General features: G+C 45.6%; 2 protein-coding genes across 2 annotated transcripts; both read right to left on the bottom strand.

Annotated features, from left to right (window-relative positions):
* Nucleotides 1-12,828: 12,828 nt before the first annotated feature.
* On the bottom strand, nt 12,829-18,139 carry LOC117092905. Its single transcript, XM_033227174.1, has one exon. It carries the CDS (start codon nt 14,486-14,488, stop codon nt 13,541-13,543), a length of 948 nt encoding a protein of 315 aa, XP_033083065.1. The 5' UTR covers nt 14,489-18,139; the 3' UTR covers nt 12,829-13,540.
* Nucleotides 18,140-18,328: 189 nt separating this feature from the next.
* TMEM35B (transmembrane protein 35B) lies at nt 18,329-22,674 on the bottom strand. Its single transcript, XM_033227175.1, has 3 exons — nt 21,728-22,674; nt 20,278-20,458; nt 18,329-18,918 (listed from the first exon to the last, which is right to left on the bottom strand). The coding sequence occupies exons 1-3, from the start codon at nt 21,833-21,835 to the stop codon at nt 18,743-18,745; spliced, it is 465 nt and encodes a 154-aa protein (XP_033083066.1). The 5' UTR covers nt 21,836-22,674; the 3' UTR covers nt 18,329-18,742.
* Between the last annotated feature and the right edge of the window lie 377 nt (nt 22,675-23,051).

The raw sequence follows: 23,051 nt of genomic DNA, 5'->3' as shown, positions 1-23,051 counted from the left end.
TAAATCTATGGATCAATTTGAGGGGCACTGGCATTTTAAAAACATTGAGACTTCCAATTCATAAGCATGGTATATCCCTTCATTTATATAAATCTTCTTTTAGAATATCTTAAACATTTTGTAGTTTGCAGTTTATAAGTCAAGAACATCTTTCATTGACTTTGTTCATAGGATTTGTGTGTGTGTTTGTGTATGAGTGCATACACTATAGCGACTGATATTATTTTATTTTATTTCCTAATTGTATGCTTCAATGTAGATATACCATTGTTTTTGCACATTGATCTTATATACAGTGACCTTGGTAAATTCATTTTAAAATTCTAATAGTCAATTCTTTGGATTTGTACAGAATTATCTACAAATATTGATAGCTTTATTTCTTCCATTCCCATCTTTTTAATATTTATTTCTTTTTCTTTATTGCACCAAGCAACCAAACTAAACCTTCATAGGCACATAATAGTCAAACAGCTGAAATCCAAAGACAGTAGGAAATCTTAAAATCATACAGAAGAAAATACACATTTCAGTCAAAGGAGCAATAAAATTGATAAATATTTTTCCAAAGAAAGTATGCAAGCTAGAAGACAACATAATGACATCTTTAAAGTGTTGAGGGGGGAAAAAACTGGAAACCTAGAAAAAATTATTCAAAAACAAAGGTAAAAAGATCAGATGAGATGGTTCATGCCTGTAATCCCAACACTCTCGGAGGCTGAGGCAGGAAGATTCCTTGAGGCCAGGAGTTCAAGATCAATCTGGGAAACATAACGAGACCTCATCTCTATAGAAAATTTAAAAATTAGCCAGGGAGATAACATATACCTATAGTCCCAGCTGCTCAGGAGGTTGAGGCAGGAGGATTGCTCCTGCCCAGGAGTTTGGGTGGGATTGGACAATGATTACACCACTGCACTCCAGCCTGGGTAACAGAGTAAGTAAGACTCTGTCTCTAAATAAACAAATAATTAAGGTGAAATAAAAAATTTTTCAGAGCTAGGCTGGCTGCAGTGGCTCATGCCTGTAATCCCAGCACTTTGGGAGGCCAAGGTGGGCAGATCACAAGGTCAGGAGCTCGAGACAAGCCTGGCCAATATGGTGAAACCCTGTCTCTACCAAAAATACAAAAATTAGCTGGGCATGATGGCATGCACCTGTAGTCCCAGCTACTTGGGAGGCTGAGGCAGAAGAATCACTTGAACCTGGGAGGCAGAGGTCATAGTGAGCCAAGATTGCACCACTGCACTCCAGCCTGGTTGACAGGGCAAGACTCTATCTCAAAAAAAAAAAAAAAATCAGAGCTGAGAATAGTCTTCATTAATAGATCTGTGATACAATAAAAACTAAGGTAGACAGTAATAAATCAGTATTGTAATCTCTAGGGTAAATATTGAAGGAATTATAAAAGAATGTATAACAAAAGAGTTAACAGAATTGAAAAAAATTTAAGAATATCTGATTAATTCAAAAGAAGACAAGAAAAAAATATAAAACAACAAAAAGGTGAGACGAAGAGAAAACAAATAGCAAGATGGTAGATTTAAACCAAAGCATATTAGTAATTACACTAAATGTAAATGAACTGAACAATCAAATTAAGAGATAATATTGATCTCATTAGACAAAAAACACCAACTATTTGGTTTTTATGAGATTCACTTTACATAAAATGAGGCAGAAAGGTTGAAAATAAACCATGGAAAGGTTCTACATTATAAAGTATATTGCTTCCGGCAAGGGCTTTCATACTGCTTTTTCATAACATGGCAGAAAATCAGAATGGGAAGCCAACACATGCACAAGAGACCAGACGTAAGGGGCAGCCTCACTCTGTAACCAGCCACTCTCGGCCAGGCACAGTGGCTCACGCCTGTAATCCTAGCATTTTGGGAGGCCGAGGTAGGCAGATCACTTGAGGTCAGGAGTTCGAGACCAGCCTGGCCAACATGTGAAACCCCAGTCTCTACTAAAAATACAAAAATTAGGCCGGGCGCGGTGGCTCAAGCCTGTAATCCCAGCACTTTGGGAGGCCGAGACGGGCGGATCACGAGGTCAGGAGATCCAGACCATCCTGGCTAACACGGTGAAACCCCGTCTCTATTAAAAATACAAAAACTAGCCGGGCGAGGTGGCGGGCGCCTGTAGTCCCAGCTACTCGGGAGGCTGAGGCAGGAGAATGGCGTAAACCCGGGAGGCGGAGCTTGCAGTGAGCTGAGATCCGGCCACTGCACTCCAGTCCGGGCGACAGAGCGAGACTCCGCCTCAAAAAAAAAAAAAAAAAAAAAAATTAGCCAGGCGTGGTGGCCCACACGTAATCCCCGCTACTTGGGAAGCAGAGGCAGGAGAACTGCTTGAATCAGGGAGGGAGAGGTTGCAGTGAGCTGAGATTGCACCACTGCAGTCCAGCCTGAGTGACAGAGACTCCATCTCAAAACAAAAACAACAAACAAGCCACTCTCACGGTAACGGATCCAGTCCTGAAAGAGCTGCTAATGCAGAGTCCCCAGGACCCAAACATCTCATAAAGTTCCCACAACTTCTCAACACTGCTACACTGGGAACGAGGTCTTCAATACATACATTTTGGGAGACAAATCATATTAAACCATAGCAATGCCTTTCATCAGTTTTGAAAAATTCTTGGCTTTCATTTCTTTAAATATGCCCTCTGCCCCATCTCTCCTCTCTTCTGGCACTACATTTACAAGCATAATGGAATTTTGATTGATCCCACATGTCTTTTATGACCTAAACTTAAAATAATAATAATAATAATGCTTGGCTTGGCATGCTGGCTCATGCCTGTAATCCCAGCACTTTGGGAGGCCAAAGCAGGCGGATCACTTGAGGCCAGGAGTTGGAGACCAGTCTGAACAACATGGCCAAACTCATCTATACAAACAATTAGCCAGTATTGGGTACTAGGCTTAATACCTTAATGATGAAATAATCTGTACAACAAACTCCCGTGACATGAGTTTACCTATAGAACAAACTTTCATATGTGCCCCCAAACCTAAAATAAAAGTTAAAAAACTAAATTAGCTGGGCATGGTAGCTCACACCTGTAGTCTCAGCTGCTCAGGAGGCTGAAGTGGGAGGATCACCTGAGTCAGGAGGTCAAAGCTGCAGTGAACTATGATCGCACAACTGCACTCCAGCTAGGGGACCAGAGTGAGACCCTGTCTCGACAAATAAATCAATACATATAAAATAAACAAACAAATAAATGTATTCTTAATTCACTTTACATTCTGTTTGGATATTTTCTAATGACCTGTCTTCAGGTTGGCTAATTTTATTATCTACATTGAGTCCTCTCTTAAATCCATTCAAGGAATTCTTAATTTCAGATATTGTATTTTTTAGTTCTAAATGTCCATTTGGTCCCTTTTTTTTTTTTTTTTTTGGAAAAAGGCAAAGCTCAGTCTTATTTTTTGTTTTTTCGGCAAATGGTGATACCTGGGGAGTTTAGACAAAGATGGGCTGTAGGCTTAGTTTGCCAATGCTGACCAGTCATTGCCAATCACAGTCCTTGCCAAGAAGTAGTGTTAGAAGGGGACCCTTCTAGCAAACAACATTCTCTGTTCCATTTGCAATGGAAATCTGTAAGCATTTATTTTAGCAGGGGGTATAAGCTGCTGTTCCCATTTGCTTAAGTTTGTCCCACCTTGTGATAACATCAGGCTTTTCGGAATGGCCATTCCCCTGAATTAGCCAGAGGAATCTATTTTTTCAGCACAGCCTCTTGTTTTAGTTAAAATTCACAATGCAGAAGATAAATTATAGCACAGAATCTCAAATGTCTCCACTTCTGACATTTGTGCTGCTAATTAGTTTCTCCTCATTGTTACATTCCATCTTCTCTGTTTTACTTTGGAAAAAAATACATAAATGTAAATACATTTTCACATATTCAGAGTTCCATTTCAATATTCAGGAGAAGTATAGTTTCAGTGTCTGTCCTGAACATGTGACAAGTGTTTAGATGCCACATTTCATATTCAATCACATTGTGTTTTATTTCTACAGTACCATAGAAGCAAATTTGCTCAAAGCCCAATTAAAAACAAAATCTTACTTGGGAGGCTGAGGTGGGAGGATTGCTTGAGCCCAGGAGGTCGAGTCTGCAGTGAGCCATGATCACATACACCACTGCACTCTGGCCTGGGCAACAGAGCGAGATTAAAAAAAAAAAAAAAAAAAAAAAAAAATTCCAGCATGAAACTGGAGGTTAAAAAAAAAATTTTAAAACAATGAGCATTTTATCTCCAACAGCAGTTCTATCCCATTTGTAAGAATTATCACTACTACCAATTGACCCGATATATCCAAGCACTATATGAAACGCCTTATGGATGCTGCCTCCTCCTTTACACCTGGGAAAAACCAAGCATGTGGAAGAGCAACATTTTGCTAAGAGTCTATAGTTGGAGCATGATGGAGCTGAGATTTTATCCTAGGTGTATCTAACTCCAGATCCCATGCTTTTTCGCATCTGTATTCCAGGCTTTCATCACGCCTTAATTTCCAAGCAAAATTTGACAATCCAAGCAAAATGATTTTAATTAATTGGAATACTAGACTTTGCATTTTCTTTCAAACCAAAATGATACCTAATTTTTTCTCAGCTGACATTTTTACAAAGACAGTTTTCTCCCACGGTTTCCCCTTGTCTCTGAAAACTGCTGCTGTACTTAGAGTGTTCAAGGGTAACCTACCCCACCTCTAATTTCCTTTAATGCCCCAGGATAAAAGCCCTGACAGCTTACAGGATGTCGGGAGGTCCTGGACCACTCATCCTCCTGAATGGCTGAAGCCAATAAAACATGTGATAGCAGACTTTTCTTACTTTGTTTCCATCAGTGTTGAAATGCTAGTGATTCCTTCTTCCCAGATATCTCTGGTGAAATTTTACCATGTAACATAAATTATTAATGTTTATTGATAGATTTGCTTCTAGCAAGAGGTCGATTAATCTGTTGTACTTTATAGGGCTTGGACTGAGAGAAATTATACAATATCGAATTCTGCTTATTAGCTGTTATTCTATTGTAAAAGAATCCCACATCCTGTCAATGTTATCTTACCTATAGTTCTCAAATCAATCATTTTATTCCTTTTTATGAATTCCAAGTGTTAAAAAAATCCATTTTTCACTCATTTGTTGATATTTTCCTCTATTTTAAAACCACTTTAATTATCATTATATCATTACATTATTATAATTATTTAATTATAATTTTTTTAATAGTTTGGGTTTTTTTTTTTTTTGAGACTGTCTCTCTCTGTTGCCCAGGCTGGAATACCGTGGTGCAACCACAGCTCAAGTGATCCTCCCACCTCAGCTTCCTGAGTGGCTGGGACCACAGGCGTGCACCACCACCACATCCAGCTAATTTTTAGACGTTTTTCGTAGAGACAGGAATCTTACCATATTGCCCAAGCTGGTCTCAAACTCTGGGGTTCAAGTGATCCTCCCACCTTGGCCTCCCAAAGTGCTGTGATTATATGTGTGAGCCACCACGCTCAGCCTATAATTATTTAATTACAGTTACTTAAAGTCTTTGTCTTATTACTTCAACATCTGGATCATTTATGAGTCTGTTTCTATTGTCTCTCTATTCTCTTGATTATCAGACACATTTTTCTGCATCTTTGGATATCTAGTGACTTTCTATTTAAAAAGAGCTACAGAGACCTGTATATGAAAGACCTGTAGAGGTTCTGTGTGGTATTTCCCACCAAGTTCCAGCTTTCCTCTGTTAGGCAGATAGGATGACGGACTGATCACCTCAGTCCAATCAGGAGTTAACTGAGGCAGAGCTGGGCTGCAGTTTTAATATGATGCAGTCCATGGCTGGGCGCAGTGGCTCATGCCTGTAATCCCAACACTTTGGGAGGCCGAGGTGGGAGGATCTCTTGAAGCCAGGAGTTTGAGATCAGCCTGGCCAACAGGTGAAGCCCTGTCTCTACGAAAAATACAAAAATTAGCCAGGTGTGGTGGTGCACACCTGCAGTCCCAGCTCGGGAGGCTGAGGCAGGAGAATTGCTTGAATTGCTTGAACCCAGAAGACGGAGGTTGCAGTGAGTCAAGATCACACCACTGCATTCCAGCCTGGGCAACAGAATGAGACTCTGTCTCAAAAAAATATAGATAGATAGATACATAGATAGATAGATAGATGGATGGATGCAGTCCAGCTGCATTGCATTCCTGTTTTCATGTGAGGGCTTCCTAGGTTTTTGATTGAAAGTCTTGTGGCTCTCTGTCTCCTCAGCCCTGTTAGACCTACAGAAGACTCCCTTGGAAGGTTCTGAGCTTAGAACTTTAGCCTTTTTCCCAAGCTCCTCTTCACACTCACAGCTCTAAACTGGCTAATTTTTTGAGGGGGATACCATCATGTTTTTGTATCAGGCCTCATTCCTCTAGTTGGACTTTGCGTTCTAAGCATTCAAGATTAGGGGGGATTTCACCTTGGCTTTTAGAAGCCCTCAACCTAGCTTTCCAGGCTTCCATGCTCAGTCTCAGGACCTGGAAAATGTCACATGGCTATAACCAGCTGTGTTGTTATTGTTGTTTGAGATGGAGTTTTGCTCTTGTCTCCCAGGCTGGAGTGCAATGGTGCGATCTCAGCTCACTGCAACCTCCACCTCCCAGGTTCAAGCGATTCTCCTGCTTCAGTCTCCCAAGTAGCTGGGATTACAGGCATGTGCCACTATGTCTGGCTAATGTTTGTATTTTTAGTAGAGATGGAGTTTCACCATGTTGGTCAGGCTAGCCTTGAACTCCTGACTTCAAGTGATCCACCTGCCTCGGCCTCTCAAAGTGCTGGAATTAAGAGGCATGAGCCACCATGCCAGCAAGCTGTGTTTTTTGAGACCCCAACTTTTCACAACAACCCCACTTAACTACCAAAAGTCTTGCAATTGTAGAAGCCCTCTATACGAATTAAGCCCAATACTCAGTTCATACACAGAACAAGCAAATGCTCCCAGGAAGAAAACATCCCATGACCATCAGCTCAACTCAGAAGGGATACTCCCTGTCTGAGTTCCAATTCTAGTCATTGTTGCTTCCACAGCTCTCCAGTATCTTAAAGATATGATTTTTGTCATTTATTTAGCTTTTTCTCGTTATTGCAAACAAGAGTGCAGTGTTAGGGTGCTACCTCCTATACAAATCAGAATCTCAAAGTACAAGTTTGATTTGAATGAGGAACTAAAAAAAAAAAAAAACACACACACACACACACACAAAAAACCCAGCTTTCAATTGTCAGCAATGATTTAAAGGATTGCCAATGACAAGACTACAGTCATGATGCTAATATGACTAACAAAGAAATGTATACAAGGCAAAATTTTGGCCAAAATTCTAGAAGTATTCTTTGGCCATGAAGACAGAGTTTCCACTGTGCTGATACCAATGACATTTTTGGGTGTAATTCAGATTTTACACAATATTTTCTGGCTATACCCAAAGACGTAACATATTGATGAGACACATCAAATCTGACCTCGGAACTACTCTCAGACACATTATGGCAATCCCAGCTAAATGCTGCTAAATAAATTAAATTGAATTTATTTAAGATATAAGATGTGCTGGAAAAGTTAAATGAGACAACCAACATTCTCAGATAACAAATTATGGTCTTTGGTGGAAAAACATTAATTTTAGAGATGTATTATTGTTAGTTGATTTGCACTATTGTTTGCTATTTAAAATGTTGTAAAAACTTATGTAAACAATTAACTAATGCTGTCATTTGGATGCTTGTCCCCCAAGCCTCCTGTTGAAATTTGATCCCCAGTGTTGGAGGTGGGGCCTAATGGAAGGTGTCTGGATCATGGGGGCAAATCTCTCATGAATGGCTTGGTGCTGTCCTTGCAATTATGAGTGAGTTCTCACTCTGTTAGCTCCTGCAACTGCTCGTTACAATGAGCCTGGCACCTCCCTGCTTCTCTCTTGCTTCTCCTCTCACCATGGGATATCTGCACAACCAGCTCCCCTTCACCTGTGGCCATGAGTGGAAGCAGCCTGAGGCTTTCAGCAGATGCCCTATCTTGAACCTTCTAGGCAGCAGGATCACAACCCAGATAAGCCTTTTTTCTTTATAAATCTCTCAGTCTCAGATATTCCTTTACAGCAACACAAACAGACTTAGACAACTAAGTTTAACCACTTTACTTTTAAAATTAAAAAATATTTATGTAGGTATTAGAACACGGTTTTTCTAGTTTGGAAGAAAACTGCATATGAAATATACAACCAAAGTGAAATTTCAATGAAATATAAGGCAATTAGGACAATGAAAGGAAAATATGTTTATGACAGTGACTAAGTTCACAAATAATCTCAAAACTAATTTCTACAGAGACTATTTTTTGACCGTTATAGATTGAGGTATTAATTGATTGAAGAGAAATCTGAACAAGTTTAACAACAAACTGTCATTATATAATAGTGAATTTCTGTTTTTTAAATAGACCATCATTGAAGATTTTGAAAAAAATAAGAAATACTGTATGAATATAACTATGGCTTGAAGAAATAGTAAAAAAAAAGAAAAACACATTATGAATGATAGTAATTTATATGATGAATTCAAATATTTTATATTTTCTGTGATAATCATGTATCATACATGACCCAAACACAATGTTTAAATACAATATGTAAAACTGAATGCAGTCATCTTTGAAAATTTGCTTACTTTCAGTCCTGAAAACTACAGCTTCCCACATATTTTTCTATTTTGTCATTACAAAGGTAGATTTGTCAATGCAGAAGGATGAAATGCATTTTATTCAGCAATGTGTGAGCTCGATTTACAATTTTTAAATATATAGACATAGAGTATGTGGGCCACCATTCATACTCTTGCCACGGATGCTAGGGGCCAACATGAGCCCAGCATCCCAACCACAAATACATTTCAGAATTAGGCTGGTGAGCACTAAGAATGAGGGGTGAGGAAGCCTGATTTAATGACAATAATTCCCTGTCAGGGCTAGGTGACTGGCATGTGCCACACCAAAGGCAAGAAAGGGTGGGCCCAAGAGAGGCCTAGGAATGGTTGATCAAGAAAGGAGGCTGCTGTCCCTGAAGCTGGAATATAGTTCAAGGAGGTAGTTTCAAGGTCAGCAAAGGACAGCTGCAGCTCAAGAGAGATCTGCAGGACCCAGCAGGGCAAACACTACCCTCCTCCTAGGGCCAGAGAAGAGGAGCACAGATGTCAAGGCAAAGAATCAGATGCAGAAAATGCCTTGAGGCCCCAAGACAGAGATCAAGCTTGAATCTGACAGGCTTCCCTACAGAGGCCCCGGGGAGCAGGTGGCACGGGGGCTGGAAGTGAGGGTCCCAGCAGGAGCAGGCAGGGTCACAGAGGATGCATGGCTGGTGGAAGGGCCCAGATGGGTGTGTGCACAGTCAAGGACCTGGGCCAGTCCTGGCCAAGGTCAAGAACCAGGTTGGGCTGAGTTCAGAGACCTGGACTGTGACTGAGCTGAGGGAAAGAGTAGAGTCCAGTAGAGAAAGGGAATTTTGTTCTTTGTGTGCCAGGAGCAGCTTCCCTCGACCATGTCTGCACTTCACAGCCACAAGGTGTGGCCTGGGTGGGTAGGAGCAGGGATAGGATGTTTCTGGCCCTGCAGGACTGTGGGGGTCTGGGGCAGACTAATTGGTAGTTACCGAGAACAGCTGTGGATGAGTTTTCCCTGAATCCTTGGAGAAAGTGGGTGTCCAGCATCTATCTAGTCAAGCTCCTTTCTTTTCTTTCTGAGAGGAAGGGAGCTCCCTTCTCCAACCAACCTGAACAACCTGGACTCCATTCTCTTCCTTTCTAGATTGAGGAAGGATCTTAGGTCAAATTTGTGATGGTTTGAAATAAGTATAAAGACCGAGAGTCCAAAAGGACTGCCAGTGCAAGGCAGTCTGTTCTCTCTCATTCCTCAGGTTATTCACCTTTAGGTCCTCACCCAAGGTTCCTCCTTCCCTGAGTCAACCCAGAGGGAGGAGAGGATCCCCACACACTGTCACTCTAGACAGAGGCTTATTTCCATCGTGCCTGACCTGCCAGAAGCAATCGACTCTCAGGCTCTTTTCCCCCAGCTCAGACACAAAAGACTAAGTTAGACATTTCCCAAAGGAAACTGACTACTTTACTAGGGGAAAAGTCACATCAAAAGCATGATAGTACAAGACTGCAGGGATGGATGTGGCCATAGGGAATTATTTTTTTATTTGGGCAGAATCAAATTCCGCCTCAGGAGATTCAGCTGACTCTAGTGTGGATGCCAAGTTATTTCTCAAAGACCCAACCTTGCATGGCCCCTGGGGCTGAGCGACTCATTCCACCACAGCAAGTGAATTCATGATGTGGGCCCAGGCTGCCTCCTGGCCTTGGGCTGAGATGCTGGTCAGTACTGCATGGCATGAGCCAGCCTAATTCCCAATGAAGGGGAGGGAATTAATTATTAAGGACCTACCAGTTTGCATTTGGGTTTTCATTTAATCCCTTCAACAAGCAAGACAGCTAATATTTGGCTGGTATGAGATCTTAGTTTGACCCAGTCAGGTTTCAAATAGCTATGGAGGAGACTGAGAAATCTTCTAGGAAAAAGAAACAAATTGACCATGCTCACAATTAGAATGCAGATATATTCAAATACATCTAGAGGAACTAGGGCACCAACAGAAGTCCAGACTCAAGAAGTGGCAGGTGATAATTCCCAGTGCTGGTGAGGGACCATTACATGCTTTTGATAAGTGTATAATTTGGTGCAGTGTTGTTTTTTATTTTTTGTTTGTTTGTTTGCTTGTTTTGAGATGTAGTCTTGCTCTGTCGCCCGGGCTAGAGTGCAGTGGCGCGATCTCAGCTCACTGCAACCTCCACCTCCTGGGTTCAAGTGACCCCAGCTTCCCCAGTAGCTAGGATTACAGGTTCCTGCCACCATGCTCAGGTAATTTTTCGTATTTTTAGTAGAGATGGGGTTTTACCATCTTGGCCAGGCTGGTCTCGAACTCCTGACCTCGAAATCTACCCCTCTCGGCCTCCCAAAGTGCTGGGATCACAGTCGTGAGCTACTGTGCCCGGCCTGGTGGAGCGTTCTTGAAGGCAATTTGCTGTCATTAAACATTTGCACACAGATACTCTTTGACAGCAGTTTCACTGCCAGGAATTTATTCTACAGATTTACAAGTACGCAAACATTTGTGAACAAGAACATTCACTGAAGCATTGTTTATAACAGTAAAATAATGGAAAAAATGCCCATCAGTAGGGGACTAATTGAGTAAAATAAATATTCTGCATCTATTGAAAAAATGAGATGAATCTATATGTGCTGATATGGAACAATATATAAGATAAAATGAGAAGAGTAAATTGCAGAAGAACCTTGCAATACTATCCCATTTGTAGGTTTTTTTTTTTTATTTTTTTATTTTTATTAATTTTTTTTTTTTGAGGCGGAGTCTCGCTCTGTCACCCGGACTGGAGTGCAGTGGCCGGATCTCAGCTCACTGCAAGCTCCGCCTCCTGAGTTTACGCCATTCTCCTGCCTCAGCCTCCCTAGTAGCTGGGACTACAGGCGCCCGCCACCTCGCCTGGCTAGTATTTTTGTATTTTTTAGTAGAGACGGGGTTTCACGGTGTTAGCCAGGATGGTCTCAATCTCCTGACCTCGTGATCCGCCCATCTCGGCCTCCCAAAGTGCTGGGATTACAGGCTTGAGCCACCGCGCCCGGCCCATTTATAGGTTTTTAAAGAAAAATGACTACATATGGACTTACAGTGGAATAGAAAATATTTGGAAAGATACACAAATGAATATTGTGTATATTTATAATTGCGTATATAATAGTGGCTATCACTAGGGGACTTTTACTTTCTTTTTGTTTTTTGAGACAGGGTCTCCTCCGTCTCCAAGGCTGGAGTGCAGTGGCTCCATCACGGCTCACTGCAGCCTTGACCTCCTGGGCTCAAGCAAGCCTTTCACTTCAGTCTCCGAGTAGCTAGGACCATGCCCGGCTAATTTTGTATTTTTTTGTAGAGACAGGGTTTTGCCATGTTGCCCTGGCTAGTACTTCCTATCTTACATTTTTCTTTACTGCTTTGAATTTACTTTTATGAACCTATATTACTTTTAAAATAGAAAAGAAAAAAGTGAAAGAAGGAATTAGGGGCCAAAAAGAGAAAAAAAGGAATTTACCAAATGTATCCTTAGAAGTCAAACTCAGCAACAGGACCTAAAGGCAGGTAAGACATGGTGGCTGATTGATGGACCCTTCCTGACCAGCTGACATGGCCAAATGAAGAGGGTTTGCTGCCACTCATCAAGCAGTCTTGCTGTGGGGCTCCAATAATGTGGCTGAGGAGAGTGGTGCCCTTTCCCGTTAGAAGCAGACTGTGGAGTTGTCAAAGAACAGAAGGGTAAGCACTGGTAGCTGGAGCCCCTGGCAGAGACTGGTGCTCATGGAAGAGTCTGGAGGCAGCAGGCATTGGATCTCCAGCAGGCTGGATCTCCAGCTTACTTACCACCAAGTCTTGGTACAGTGGAGGTGATGGCAGAACTGCAAGTATCCAGCAACAGCAGAAGGAGGCAGTCATCAGAACTGGGCTAGGAATGTATGGTGGGGGTGGGTAAGACAAGCTTGGAGAATCTCAGAAACACTTGAGGAAAAGCTATCAGAGACTGGAATGTCTGAGTGAGTACTTAAGCAATTCAAATTAATGATATTCAGGTTTCACTCACTCATCTGATACACTGAGCTCTTATTATATGCAAGGCACAGTACCAACCACAGGAGATACAGCAGTGAGCAAGGTAAACACGGAATTTATTAAGTTGAACTGGGTGGAAATAGAATTTCCAATATTCAACTTTTGGGGACTTATAAAAATGATAATTTCTTATGGGTCAGCATGAACACATTCCGGCAAGAGAGAAAGAAAACAACAACGCATTACCCAATTAATTGCTTGATTACAACTATGAAAAGAGCTATCAAAGAGCAATCCGATCTGATTCAGTCGTGTGTGTGTGTGTGTGTGTGTGTGTGTGTGTGTTGCCAGTCAAGAAAGGCTTTCCTATAAGGAGTTACTTTAGAGGAAGTGAGGGTGAAGAAGAACTAACTTAGTGAAAGAGAGTAACAGAGATCATTCCTGGCCAAGTCAGGTGCGAAGGCCGTGAAGGGTAGGAGACTGGCATTTTCCCGGGCCTGAGAAGGTGGTGACTGCCTGCAGGCAGACGCAGGGGTGGTGGGATAAGTTCTGGAGAGAAGGGGGAGTCGAATCAGACAGGGCCTTGTAGGCCATGATAAGGACTTTGGCTTTTATCCCAAGAGGTTCAAAAAAACACAATGGTATATTATTTGTATCCAAAAGCTGGCAACATCCAGGGAACATTCAGGTTACAAAAAAATGTTCTATGCCCTTGGTACTGATGAGCCCGGAGGTTCACAGCTACAGGGGTAGTATGTGGTTGCGTCAGGATCAGAATCTAGGTCTTTCCAAAGAGCTTTCTCCACCCTAGATGCCACTGGGAGGGTGGCAGTGGGGTGAGACAGGCGGGGAGGCCAGGAGACTCTCTAGGAGGAGGCCAAGGAGGCCCTGTGCGCCCTGGGCGCCCCCTTCATCGGGCTGCAGCTCAGTGCCCAGCAGCAGTCCTGGCGGAAGCGGCGCACCAAGCAGCAGCAGATGAGTGGGTCCAGGCAGCTGTTGAGGCTCAGCAGCGCCAGGCTGAGGGTGTGCAGGATTGTCGAGCATGGAGGTGGCGCGACACAGGTCTCCTTCGCTGTCCCGCCCGTACGCCCTGGGCTCCAGCAGCAGGCGGTAGGGCGCCAGACTGAAGGCGAAGACCAGCAGGAGCCCCAGGACCAAGGTCTTGGCCGCGCGCGGGTGCGCGCCGGCGCTAGCAGGGCCTGGGCCCGAGGGCGCCTGGAGCGCCCGCGCCAGGCTCACGCAGGCTGCGAGTACCAGCAGGAAGGCGGCCGCGAAGAAGACCACCGTGACTGAGGCCAGCCCCGAGCTTGCCAAGCGGTGCTCCTGGTAGGGAGGGGCCAGGCCCGCCAACCAAGCGAAGGCGCAGGCAGTGCGCGCGGGGCGCCGGCGGCGCAGGCCAGGCAGGCAGCCGCCCCGGGCCCGGGGCCGCGTACGGAGCAGCAGCGGCACACGCTGATGTGCCCGGCGAAGACCACCGCGTAGGTGGACACGTAGTAGGTGAACACGTAGTAGGCGGCCCCAGCAGAGCGGCAGGCGGCCTCCGGGCCAGGCCCAGGTAGTAGATGAGCCACGGCTGCAGCGTGAGCGTGAAGAGCTCATCAGCCAGAGCCAGGTTGAACAGGTAGAGAAGCAGGGCCTGGCCCAGGCGCCCGCCGCTGCGGATGAACACTGCCAGGGCAGCCACGTTGGCTGGCAGCCCCAGGCCCAGCGCCAAGGCATAGGCCGCGGGCACCACGATGAAACGAGCAGGGTCATTCCAGAGGCTGCAGCCGCCAACACCCAGGTCCCCAATACTTCTGTTCATCTCTGACCTTGATGTGGCAGAGGAAAGGTTACTGCGGAGGCTAGCCACAAAGGCAACCCCCATTCCACCTTCTCCCACCCCAATCTCCTCTTCTTCAGCCCTTGCGGGGAGGGGGCACTAGAGGCAGAGTCCATGTGAGAGGGAATGAGGACCGAACCTTGCCAGCAGCTGCTGAGAGGGGATGGACTCCGGAGTTTTTGGTGACAAGCTGTGGGAAGCGAGGAAGAGGCAGGAGTCCTAGATAACTTGGAAATTTCCAACCTTGGTGACTGAGAGGGTAGAGGTGCCCCTCACAGATGGAGTATGGTTCATACATGTTGGGGCACAGACCTGTGCAGTAAACCCACATAGGGCTGAGCCAACAGAGAATTCTGGAGAAACAGGCTGAAACATAGAGGCCTTTCCAGAAAAAGACCCAACTCCCTCATCCTTGTGCCACCCAGATAAGAAGCACAGATAGAGGAATGGGCTTGTGGTGCAGTGACCCATAGGATAGGCCTATGCACAGTGACCTCGGACTTGCCTTGGTGAAGGTCCTCTCCCAGGGAGGTACCTCAGCACTTGCCTGGAGCACCCTTGGCTGGGCTGAAAAGCTTTTGCCACTCTGAAGCCTTCCATCCTTTTTCCTCCCCCCTCACTTTTTGACCACAAAGAAGTCCTGGGTCAGACTCAGACCTCTGGACAGAAAAGCAAAAAGTGCACAAGCCCAGCAATCAGGCAGATTCTAGATATACACATCTATTTGCCATGTGACCTTGGGCAAATTACTCAGCTTCACTGAGCCTGTCTTTGCTGCAGTAAAACGGAGATTAAAATACCTACCTCACAGGGTTGTTGGGAGGATTATGAGAAAACATAAGTAAAACTGAGCCCTGTGGCTGACACTGGGGAGATACTTCATTCCTGTTAGCTCCCTTCCCTTCTAGGCAGCACATAGATACATGTGTACACTCACACAGGCACACACAGAGTGTCAGAGACATAGACACCCCAGGCACACAAACAACACAAAAACATCTGGGCATATTCCTATCCTCTTCCCAAGGGAGGTAAGTGTACAAATCAATGTCCTGTTACTATTTGTGACACACTTACACACTCCTAGGATGTCCTAAAACTCAGTTCCTCCAAAATCTGGATTTTTGCCTTTGAGCATCTCAGGCTCCAATCCTTTCTGAGACCCTGGGTAACTATTTCCTTTCCCCACTTCCTCTGTTCTGTTCTCCATGCCTGTAGCCCTACCCTGACCCATCCCCTGCCATCCTACCAGATTGTTCCTTTCTTACCTTTTGCTATAATGGCTGCTGGAGTTCTCTCTGGGGTCCTGACTTTAAGGATCTGAGACAGGGCAGAATCCCCTCCCACACACACATCCCAGACCCTCCCATCAGCCAGCTAATCCCAAGAAACGACATGAAGAATGGGTCTGACAGCTGGAAGGGCTGGAGCCCACCTGTGGCAGCTTTGGCTGGGTTTCTGGGGCTGCAGCCAGGGCCCCAAGGGAAGGGAGTGTCATCGGAGGACAAGAGAGCCTTCAGCACAGGGAGGAAGATACAAATGTATTAGGAAGGGCAGGCAGCTGAACATCATCGTGCTGAGATGACCTAGATTTAGGCTGTAGTTTGGGGGGCACATTTCCTGAGGCCCGGCTTCTCCCTGGGCTGCTAAGGAGGCACCGCTTGGGCTCAAGATCCTCCTGCTGCTGTCAGTCCCAAATGCTCGTACACATCAGCTGCCCAGCCTACTCCTCTAGCACCCTGACTTTCCTGTAGCTGCTGGGCAGTCAGTCCTACAGCCAAGCTTGGGGGCCCCAGTAGCTGCTTATCAGCCTACAGATCCAGACTTGGTAAACAGGAGCCCTCAATCTAATGCTAGCTTCAAGAGGTTTTACTCAAAGTCCGTCCTGGCAGGACACAGGCTGGCAGTGGCATCCTGGAAGGGGTGGAGAAAGTATAAGGCCAGGATCCTTGGGGCTCCAGGCTTTACTTTCTTGGGCTTCAAAATTTCCAAGCAAGACGGGCACAGTGGCTAATGCCTATAAACCCAGCACTTTGAGAGGCCAAGGCGGGCAGATCACCTGAGGTCAGGAGTTCGAGATCAGCCTGGCCAACATGGTGAAATCCCATCTCCAAAAAAAAAAAAAAATCCAATCAGAGGGGAAATGCTGGAAAGCAGGACAGATTTCATCACGCCAGACAGGTCATCCCATCTACCCTCAGATTGAAGACGGCAGGGGTGCCATGCCTGTCCATTTTCAGCTTTGGCAGCTGGTGCAGTGAAAAGTTTGGGTTCTGGAATCAATTAGCCTTAGTCTAGTTCCAAGTCTCATATATAGGCACTTAAGCTTTCCAGATGCATCTTCTCAACTGTAAAACAAATCAATATTTAATAATGGCTAGCATTTACTCAACATTTACTACGTGCCGGGCTATTAAATAGTTACTATCATTATCCATAGTTTTCAAATAAGCTAGTAAATGACAGAAACCATTGTCTACTTCCTCTTCTTCCTTGCTGACCAGTGTGGGTAAATCTTAACTAGTCTAAGTTTATTATGGGAATTCCATTCTCCTGCCAGTGATTAGGAATGGAAATGGGACATAGTTCTGCCCAGTGAGATCTATGGGAAAATCTAGGGTCTTCTAAAGCACCCTTCCTCTCTTTTCATCTTTCAGTATTATAGCAAATGCACTATCTGGAGCTGCTGCAATTTCGCAACTCTGAGGGCAATAGCCAATACACTGAAAGCAGGAGAGCAGAAAGTTTAAAGAATGTTGATTCTTGATGCCATCATTAGGCAAATTAACCAACATTGAAACTGTAGTGGTTATCTCTGAACCTCTTACATGAGAGAAAAGGTTTCCTTATTGTTTTGACATTACCATTTATTCAGCGTAATCTATCTATTCTTACTATAGGCAGACTGTACCACCATGCTTTTGGACTCAAGAATAAAAAAAAATCCAACTGAGAGCGTCACCTTGCCTGAGGTTCACTAGTCAGAATGGGAATTAGCATTTTGTAGTGAACATGAAATGGAGTAATAGAGACTTCTTTTACACCCTCAAAGCAATCTGTAGGCTGATAGCTAGAATATTTGCATAAATAAGTGAACTGTTTCTCACTATGATCCCTCATGGGAGGTACATCACTTCCCAAAAGCCCACAGCCCTGCCTACCTAAGATAAAGATGGTGGTGACATAATAGCAGATGCCCTAACGTGTTGTCCACTTTCCCCCAAGAACTGTCACACATATGCACCCTTCCTACCCCCAAGGACCTCTGGGATTCCTCCCAGGCTTTGGGCCCTGCTGTACCACTCAGCATTTCACAGAGTTGGCTGTCCCTCACCTCCACGTAGGTGTCAAGGAACACTGGACTGGATGCCACACATCACCACCAGAGCTTGATTTCAGGTCCTGTCAAATGACTCCACGCCTACCTGCTAGCTCTGCAAATCTAGTATGTCAGAGAAAAAAAGGAGTGGGAGGGAATCTCTAATGTGGCTCAAAGGGCATAGGCAGAAGCAAGTACTTAAGTTCTGCCATACAGAACCTGTACATTTTAAATATGTATTAAAAGCCTTAAAAATATGCATGTGTTTTGAACCAGCACCCTTACTTCTAGGGGAAGAAAATAAGTATGCAAAAGAGATTTACTGTGAGGCTCACAATAGCAAAAAATTGAGAAAAACCCAAATGTTCCTCGTGGGGGGTTAAATACATTATAGTACATCCTTACAATGGAATACTATGCAGCCATTAACAGCAATGAGGCAAAAGAGACATGAAACAGTGTTACAGTTTATAAGGTTTTAAAAGGAAGGAATAAAACAGGATATATGGTTTTATTTTCATTTAAAAAAATATGTATCTGTTTAAAGGCACAGAAAAAAGTTCAGAGGTATACCAACACCAAGGCATTAAAAGTGGTTATTTGGGGCATCAGAATTTTGGTTGATTTAAATTTCTTTTCTGCTTATTTTGTATTTTCATATGACATGAGGAATGTTAATATGCATAACATGTACTCCTCACACAAAAAAACTTAGTAAAGCTAAAAAGAGAAAGCAGGGCCAGGTAGGCAAAATGTCTCTTTCAACACTGGCTGACCCTGGATATTATACTGGTAACAAGATGACAGACTCTGTGTTCTACCATATTTCTGCTGTGACAGCTGCATGGCATAAACAGGCAGAGATGCTCTACTTCCAGGATTCCTTGAATGTACTTAGAGTCTTCTTCCTAGTGGGTCTGACCACCTTCTTAGTCTGGGCTAAGAGCTGGCCCACATTCAGCAGCAGCAGGAACCCCAGGCAGACGATGGCCGGGATACAGGTGCTTAGTGACTCTTTTAGAGCTGCCAAGGTGAAGATAGCCCCTGGAATGGAAAGTGAGGTCCCTGAGGCTCCTAGGGAGAACCCAGGAGATCCAGGAGCTCAGGGCTCTCCAGTTTAGGCTGATCCACTCCAGCCCAAGCCCTCCCATTAAACACCCTCACCACTCCCAACGTGCATTACCAAAACTAGCTGTATTCATCTCTAGCCTCCTGGAGAAAGCAGGACCAGGAAATTAGAAGCCTCTTGAACAATAGCTGTGGCAACAGTTGCCCCTCTCAGAGGACAAGAAAGAAACAGAAATGACCCAGCAAAATAGGGCAGTGGCTAGAGTGGATAGATTTTGGGAAAAAAATCTCCCTGATCTTTCTTTCCTCTTTCTTTTTTTTTCTTTTCTTTCTCTCTTTCTCTCTTTCTTTTTTAAGGCAGAGTTTTGCTCTGTCACCCAGGCTGGAGTGCAATAGCAAGATCTCCTGCCAGCCTCCTGAGTAGCTGGGCTCCTGGGTTCTGGGTACTGGCTTCAAGTGATTCTCCTGCCTCAGCCTCCTGAGTAGCTGGGATTACAGGCGCCCACCACCACGCCCGGCTAATGCTTGTATTTTTAGTAGAGATGGGGTTTCACCATGTTGGTCAGGCTGGTCTCGAACTCCTGACCTTGTGATCCGCCCACCTCGGCCTCCCAAAGTGCTGGGATTACAGGCGTGAGCCACCATGTCTGGCCCCTTCTCCTTTCTTAATCCTACATCTTCTAAGATTAAGATGGAGGGAAGGACTAGCCCAGTGGCTGTTGGTTGGAGGTACGGGAAAGATATGAAAATGAGAGAAGCTCCAGAGATGGAAGCAAGCCTGGTAGTGGTGGCAGCAATGGTAACAGATGCCACGGCATATAGAAGAGCCTGAAGATATCTGGCCTTTGAAGCAACAGCTGTCTTTGTACATCAGCAGTTCCTGTGGGCAGAGCTACTGGGGGGCGGGGGGGGGGGGCTCCCTAGGGAAATTCTCTGCCTTCCTGTTCAAGGTTCTCCAGCTTCCCTGCTCTCTACACCAAACTGCCAGACACATACATCAAATGGCAGCTGCTCCTCCATCCCCTCATCCCAGAAGTGGGTGTGTGGAGGAAGGAGCAGAGGCCCTGAGCTTGCAATACATCTTCACAAGGGAATACCATGCAGCCATTAGAATTGAGGAGGTAGAAGGTACACTTAACATGTGATAATGTTCTAGCATATTAAGTTTAAAAAGTACCTGTGCTAGTTTGAAGACCATGGAAACTGTGGTAGAGCAGGAAGTGCTCTTGATCCCAGAGAAAAAAGAAGGGTGGCAACAGTAAGGGGGAACAGCCAGGTCTTTCCATCATCCTCCCCCAGAAAACCCCATTTTCTCAGGCCAGTTGGCCCCCTTACCCATCATGAGCAGAATCAAGAACAAGTTACTGATCTCTTGCAGCATCGGTGGGCCCGTGACCAGCAGCAACCCAGCCAGCAGTTCCAGAAAGCCCACAGCTATTTGGTAGTTCAGGGGATCTGGCTGGTAGCCAAATACCTTCAGTGGGAACACCTCAGCAAACTGCACGAACAGGGCGTTCTAGGGGTGGCAAGGAATGCCTGTCAGCCTCATGCTCACCAAGGATGAGCTCCCCAGATGCTCCATGGCATATCTATGCCTGTGCCCTCAACTCCCCAGAGAAAAGAACTACTACTCTAGGTCAGGTCCAGGCCTGAGGTCAGCCTGGAGGGGAGAGGGCTGCCCTGTGGCGCTGAGCTTTGGAATCAGGAAACAGGCTCCATGTTCCAAGTGGTACAGAGATTGACCAGACCTCCAAGTGGTATAGAGATACACTAGACCTCTCAAGAGATTACAACCCAGGCCAAATCCCAGGAGAAGGGGGCTGGGCTTGGCTCCCTAGTGCCAAGGCCTGGGGAATTCCACAGTTTACTTCTTTGTGCCTGGCCTGGTTTCTCTTAAGGCTGCAGTATAGGGAATATTTGGAGGTGGGGCGGAGTTAGGTGGGCTCAAAGTGACTCTTCTTGTCAAGGCAGGTCCACCCCTGAGGAAAATGGCAACTTCATCCTTACTTTCGGGGTTACTTCTTCCTGTTCCCACTCCTCAGCTCTACCTCCCCTCCTCAGCTCTGCTGAGCAGCAGCTCTAAGCTATGGTCTCTGGGGATGTATCCAGGCCTTGGAGAGAGATGCCAGCAGGGGTCTACAAGTCTAGCTCTTTTGAGGGACTGGGGAGATTGGTGAACAGGACATGAAAGCTTTCCCATGAGTCTGAACTAGACAGAAGGCTGAAAGACGACTTCAGGGCTTCCCTCTCAGGCTTCCAGGAGAGGCTTCCCTTTCTGGGTTCCGAGTTAGGAGTGACTAGTTTGTGTCCTGCTTCCTGACTAGATGTGCAACCTTTAGCAGATATACTTGCCCTTCAGGGCGGGCTTCCTTCCCTGCAAAGCCAGGATTACTACACCCTAACCCCACGAACCTCCCGAAAACTGAAGCAAACGGCGAAAAGGGGGAAGACAGCGCGGAGTGAGCTCATTTTCCCGCTGCATCATCCTCCCCCAGGGTCCGGGGAGAGGGGAGGAGGGTCCTCCTAAGACTCTAGGTTTGCCTGGGGCCACCAATGCTCAGCAGGAAGGGGAGGTTCTGTCCCCTTCCGTCTAGGGAAGATCCAGAGAACTCAAGGAACTCCCCAGGCAGGACCTGCGCCTCAGTCGAAAGCCAGGCGCTTTCCCCCATCTCCAGCTGAGCCTCGGAAGCCCAAAGGCAGCCTGCCGGGCCTGGGGCGAGGAGCGGCGGGGCGGAGCACACGCCTCCACGGGCCCGATCCCCGACCGCCCGCCCGCGCCGCTCACCATCCGCTCCGAAACTGGAGCCGAGATCTCCTCCGAGAGCTTGGCCAACCCCACGAGCGCGAAGAAGCCGCCCAGCAGTACACGCAGCACCGACAGCAGAAGCTCCATGGCCGCGCTCCCCCCACCGTGGGTTGGCCGCGCTCCCCTCACCGTGGGTTGGCCCCGCCGAAAACCCGCCTCTGCCGCCGACTCATTTCCTCCCTCCCTGGGGCGGCCGGAAGACTCTCGCCTGAGCTACCATCCCCCGCCCTCCAGGGGGTCGCGAGGCTGCAGCACTGGTCTTATAGGTGGGGACACTTGAGGACCACTGGCTCGTAACTGACTAAACCGACACCTTTGGATTCAGGGAGTGTTTCCCAGCCAATACGGAGTGCTGGCAGACACGGATGGGTGTCTGGGTGCGGCTCAGCTACCATCAAAAGACCCCGGGGCTTCGTTCCTGCCTGTGCCACAGTAGCTGTGGGATCTGAGCTGTCACCCGACCCCAAAGGGCCTCGGTATCTGCATCTGTATACGGGGATAACTCAGTTCTCCAGAGTTTGTAACAGGCCTAGCACAGTGCCTGCACATGTAAGAGCTCAGAAAGTTATTTGTAAATTAGCAAATTAATTTATAAAATTATAAGTAATAAATCAAAAACCATTAATTATTAAGTAAGTCTCTTTTCTATCTTTGCCTGAGGTATCTTTTCCCTCTAACTTATCTCAGCTGAGACTGAAATGTGAAAGGTGTTTGAAAATTCAGATACTTGCAGCCATGGATAGAGAGACTTTCACTGAACCAAGCCCTACAGTCCACTCCTGGCCCATTTGCTCTTACTTGGAAATCTGTCTAAAGCTGGGATGGGCAAACCATGGGCCAAATTTGCCCAGCTGTCTGGTTTTTTTCCATGCTTCTCCCCTTCCCCAAAGCTAATAATGTTTGTTTACATTTTTTATGATAAAAACTTTTTAAAGAAGCTTGGTGACATAGGAAAATTATATGAAATTCCTATTTCAGTGTTCACGAATAAGTTTTATTTAAACAGCCACACTCATCTGCATATTGTCTACGGCTGCTTTTGCACTGCAACTGCAGAATTGAGTAGTTGTGACAGTATGGCCTGCAAAGCTGAAAATATTTACTATCTGGCTCTTTATTTAAAAAGTTTGATAAGCCCTGGTATATTAGGCCAGAAAGCCCCCAAGCAGGGGTCTCAAACCCCCCTATTGCTTCCATTTATAGTTACCCAAGCTGCTTAGATCTTTTTCCAGCTGGGCATGGTGGCTCACACTTGTAATCCCAGCACTTTGGGAGGCCGAGGCAGGTGGATCACTTGAGGTCA

This window comes from Trachypithecus francoisi, unplaced genomic scaffold (assembly GCF_009764315.1).
Source record: "Trachypithecus francoisi isolate TF-2019V2 unplaced genomic scaffold, Tfra_2.0 Lachesis_group12, whole genome shotgun sequence".
Taxonomy (NCBI): Eukaryota; Metazoa; Chordata; class Mammalia; order Primates; family Cercopithecidae; genus Trachypithecus; species Trachypithecus francoisi.
The sequence above is the reverse complement of the archived record's forward strand: the minus strand, read 5'-3'. Positions and strand labels throughout refer to the sequence as shown.

Excerpts from the sequence above, each read along its gene's own strand:
- LOC117092905 (XM_033227174.1), bottom strand. The coding sequence starts at position 14,488 with ATGACCCTGCTCGTTTCATCGTGGTGCCCGCGGCCTATGCCTTGGCGC.
- TMEM35B (XM_033227175.1), bottom strand. The coding sequence starts at position 21,835 with ATGGAGCTTCTGCTGTCGGTGCTGCGTGTACTGCTGGGCGGCTTCTTC. Across the intron at positions 20,459-21,727 it reads CTCCAGTTTCGGAGCGGATG|AACGCCCTGTTCGTGCAGTT; the intron begins GTGAGCGGCGCG and ends TGCCACCCCTAG. Across the intron at positions 18,919-20,277 it reads CTTGATTCTGCTCATGATGG|GGGCTATCTTCACCTTGGCA; the intron begins GTAAGGGGGCCA and ends TTTCCATTCCAG.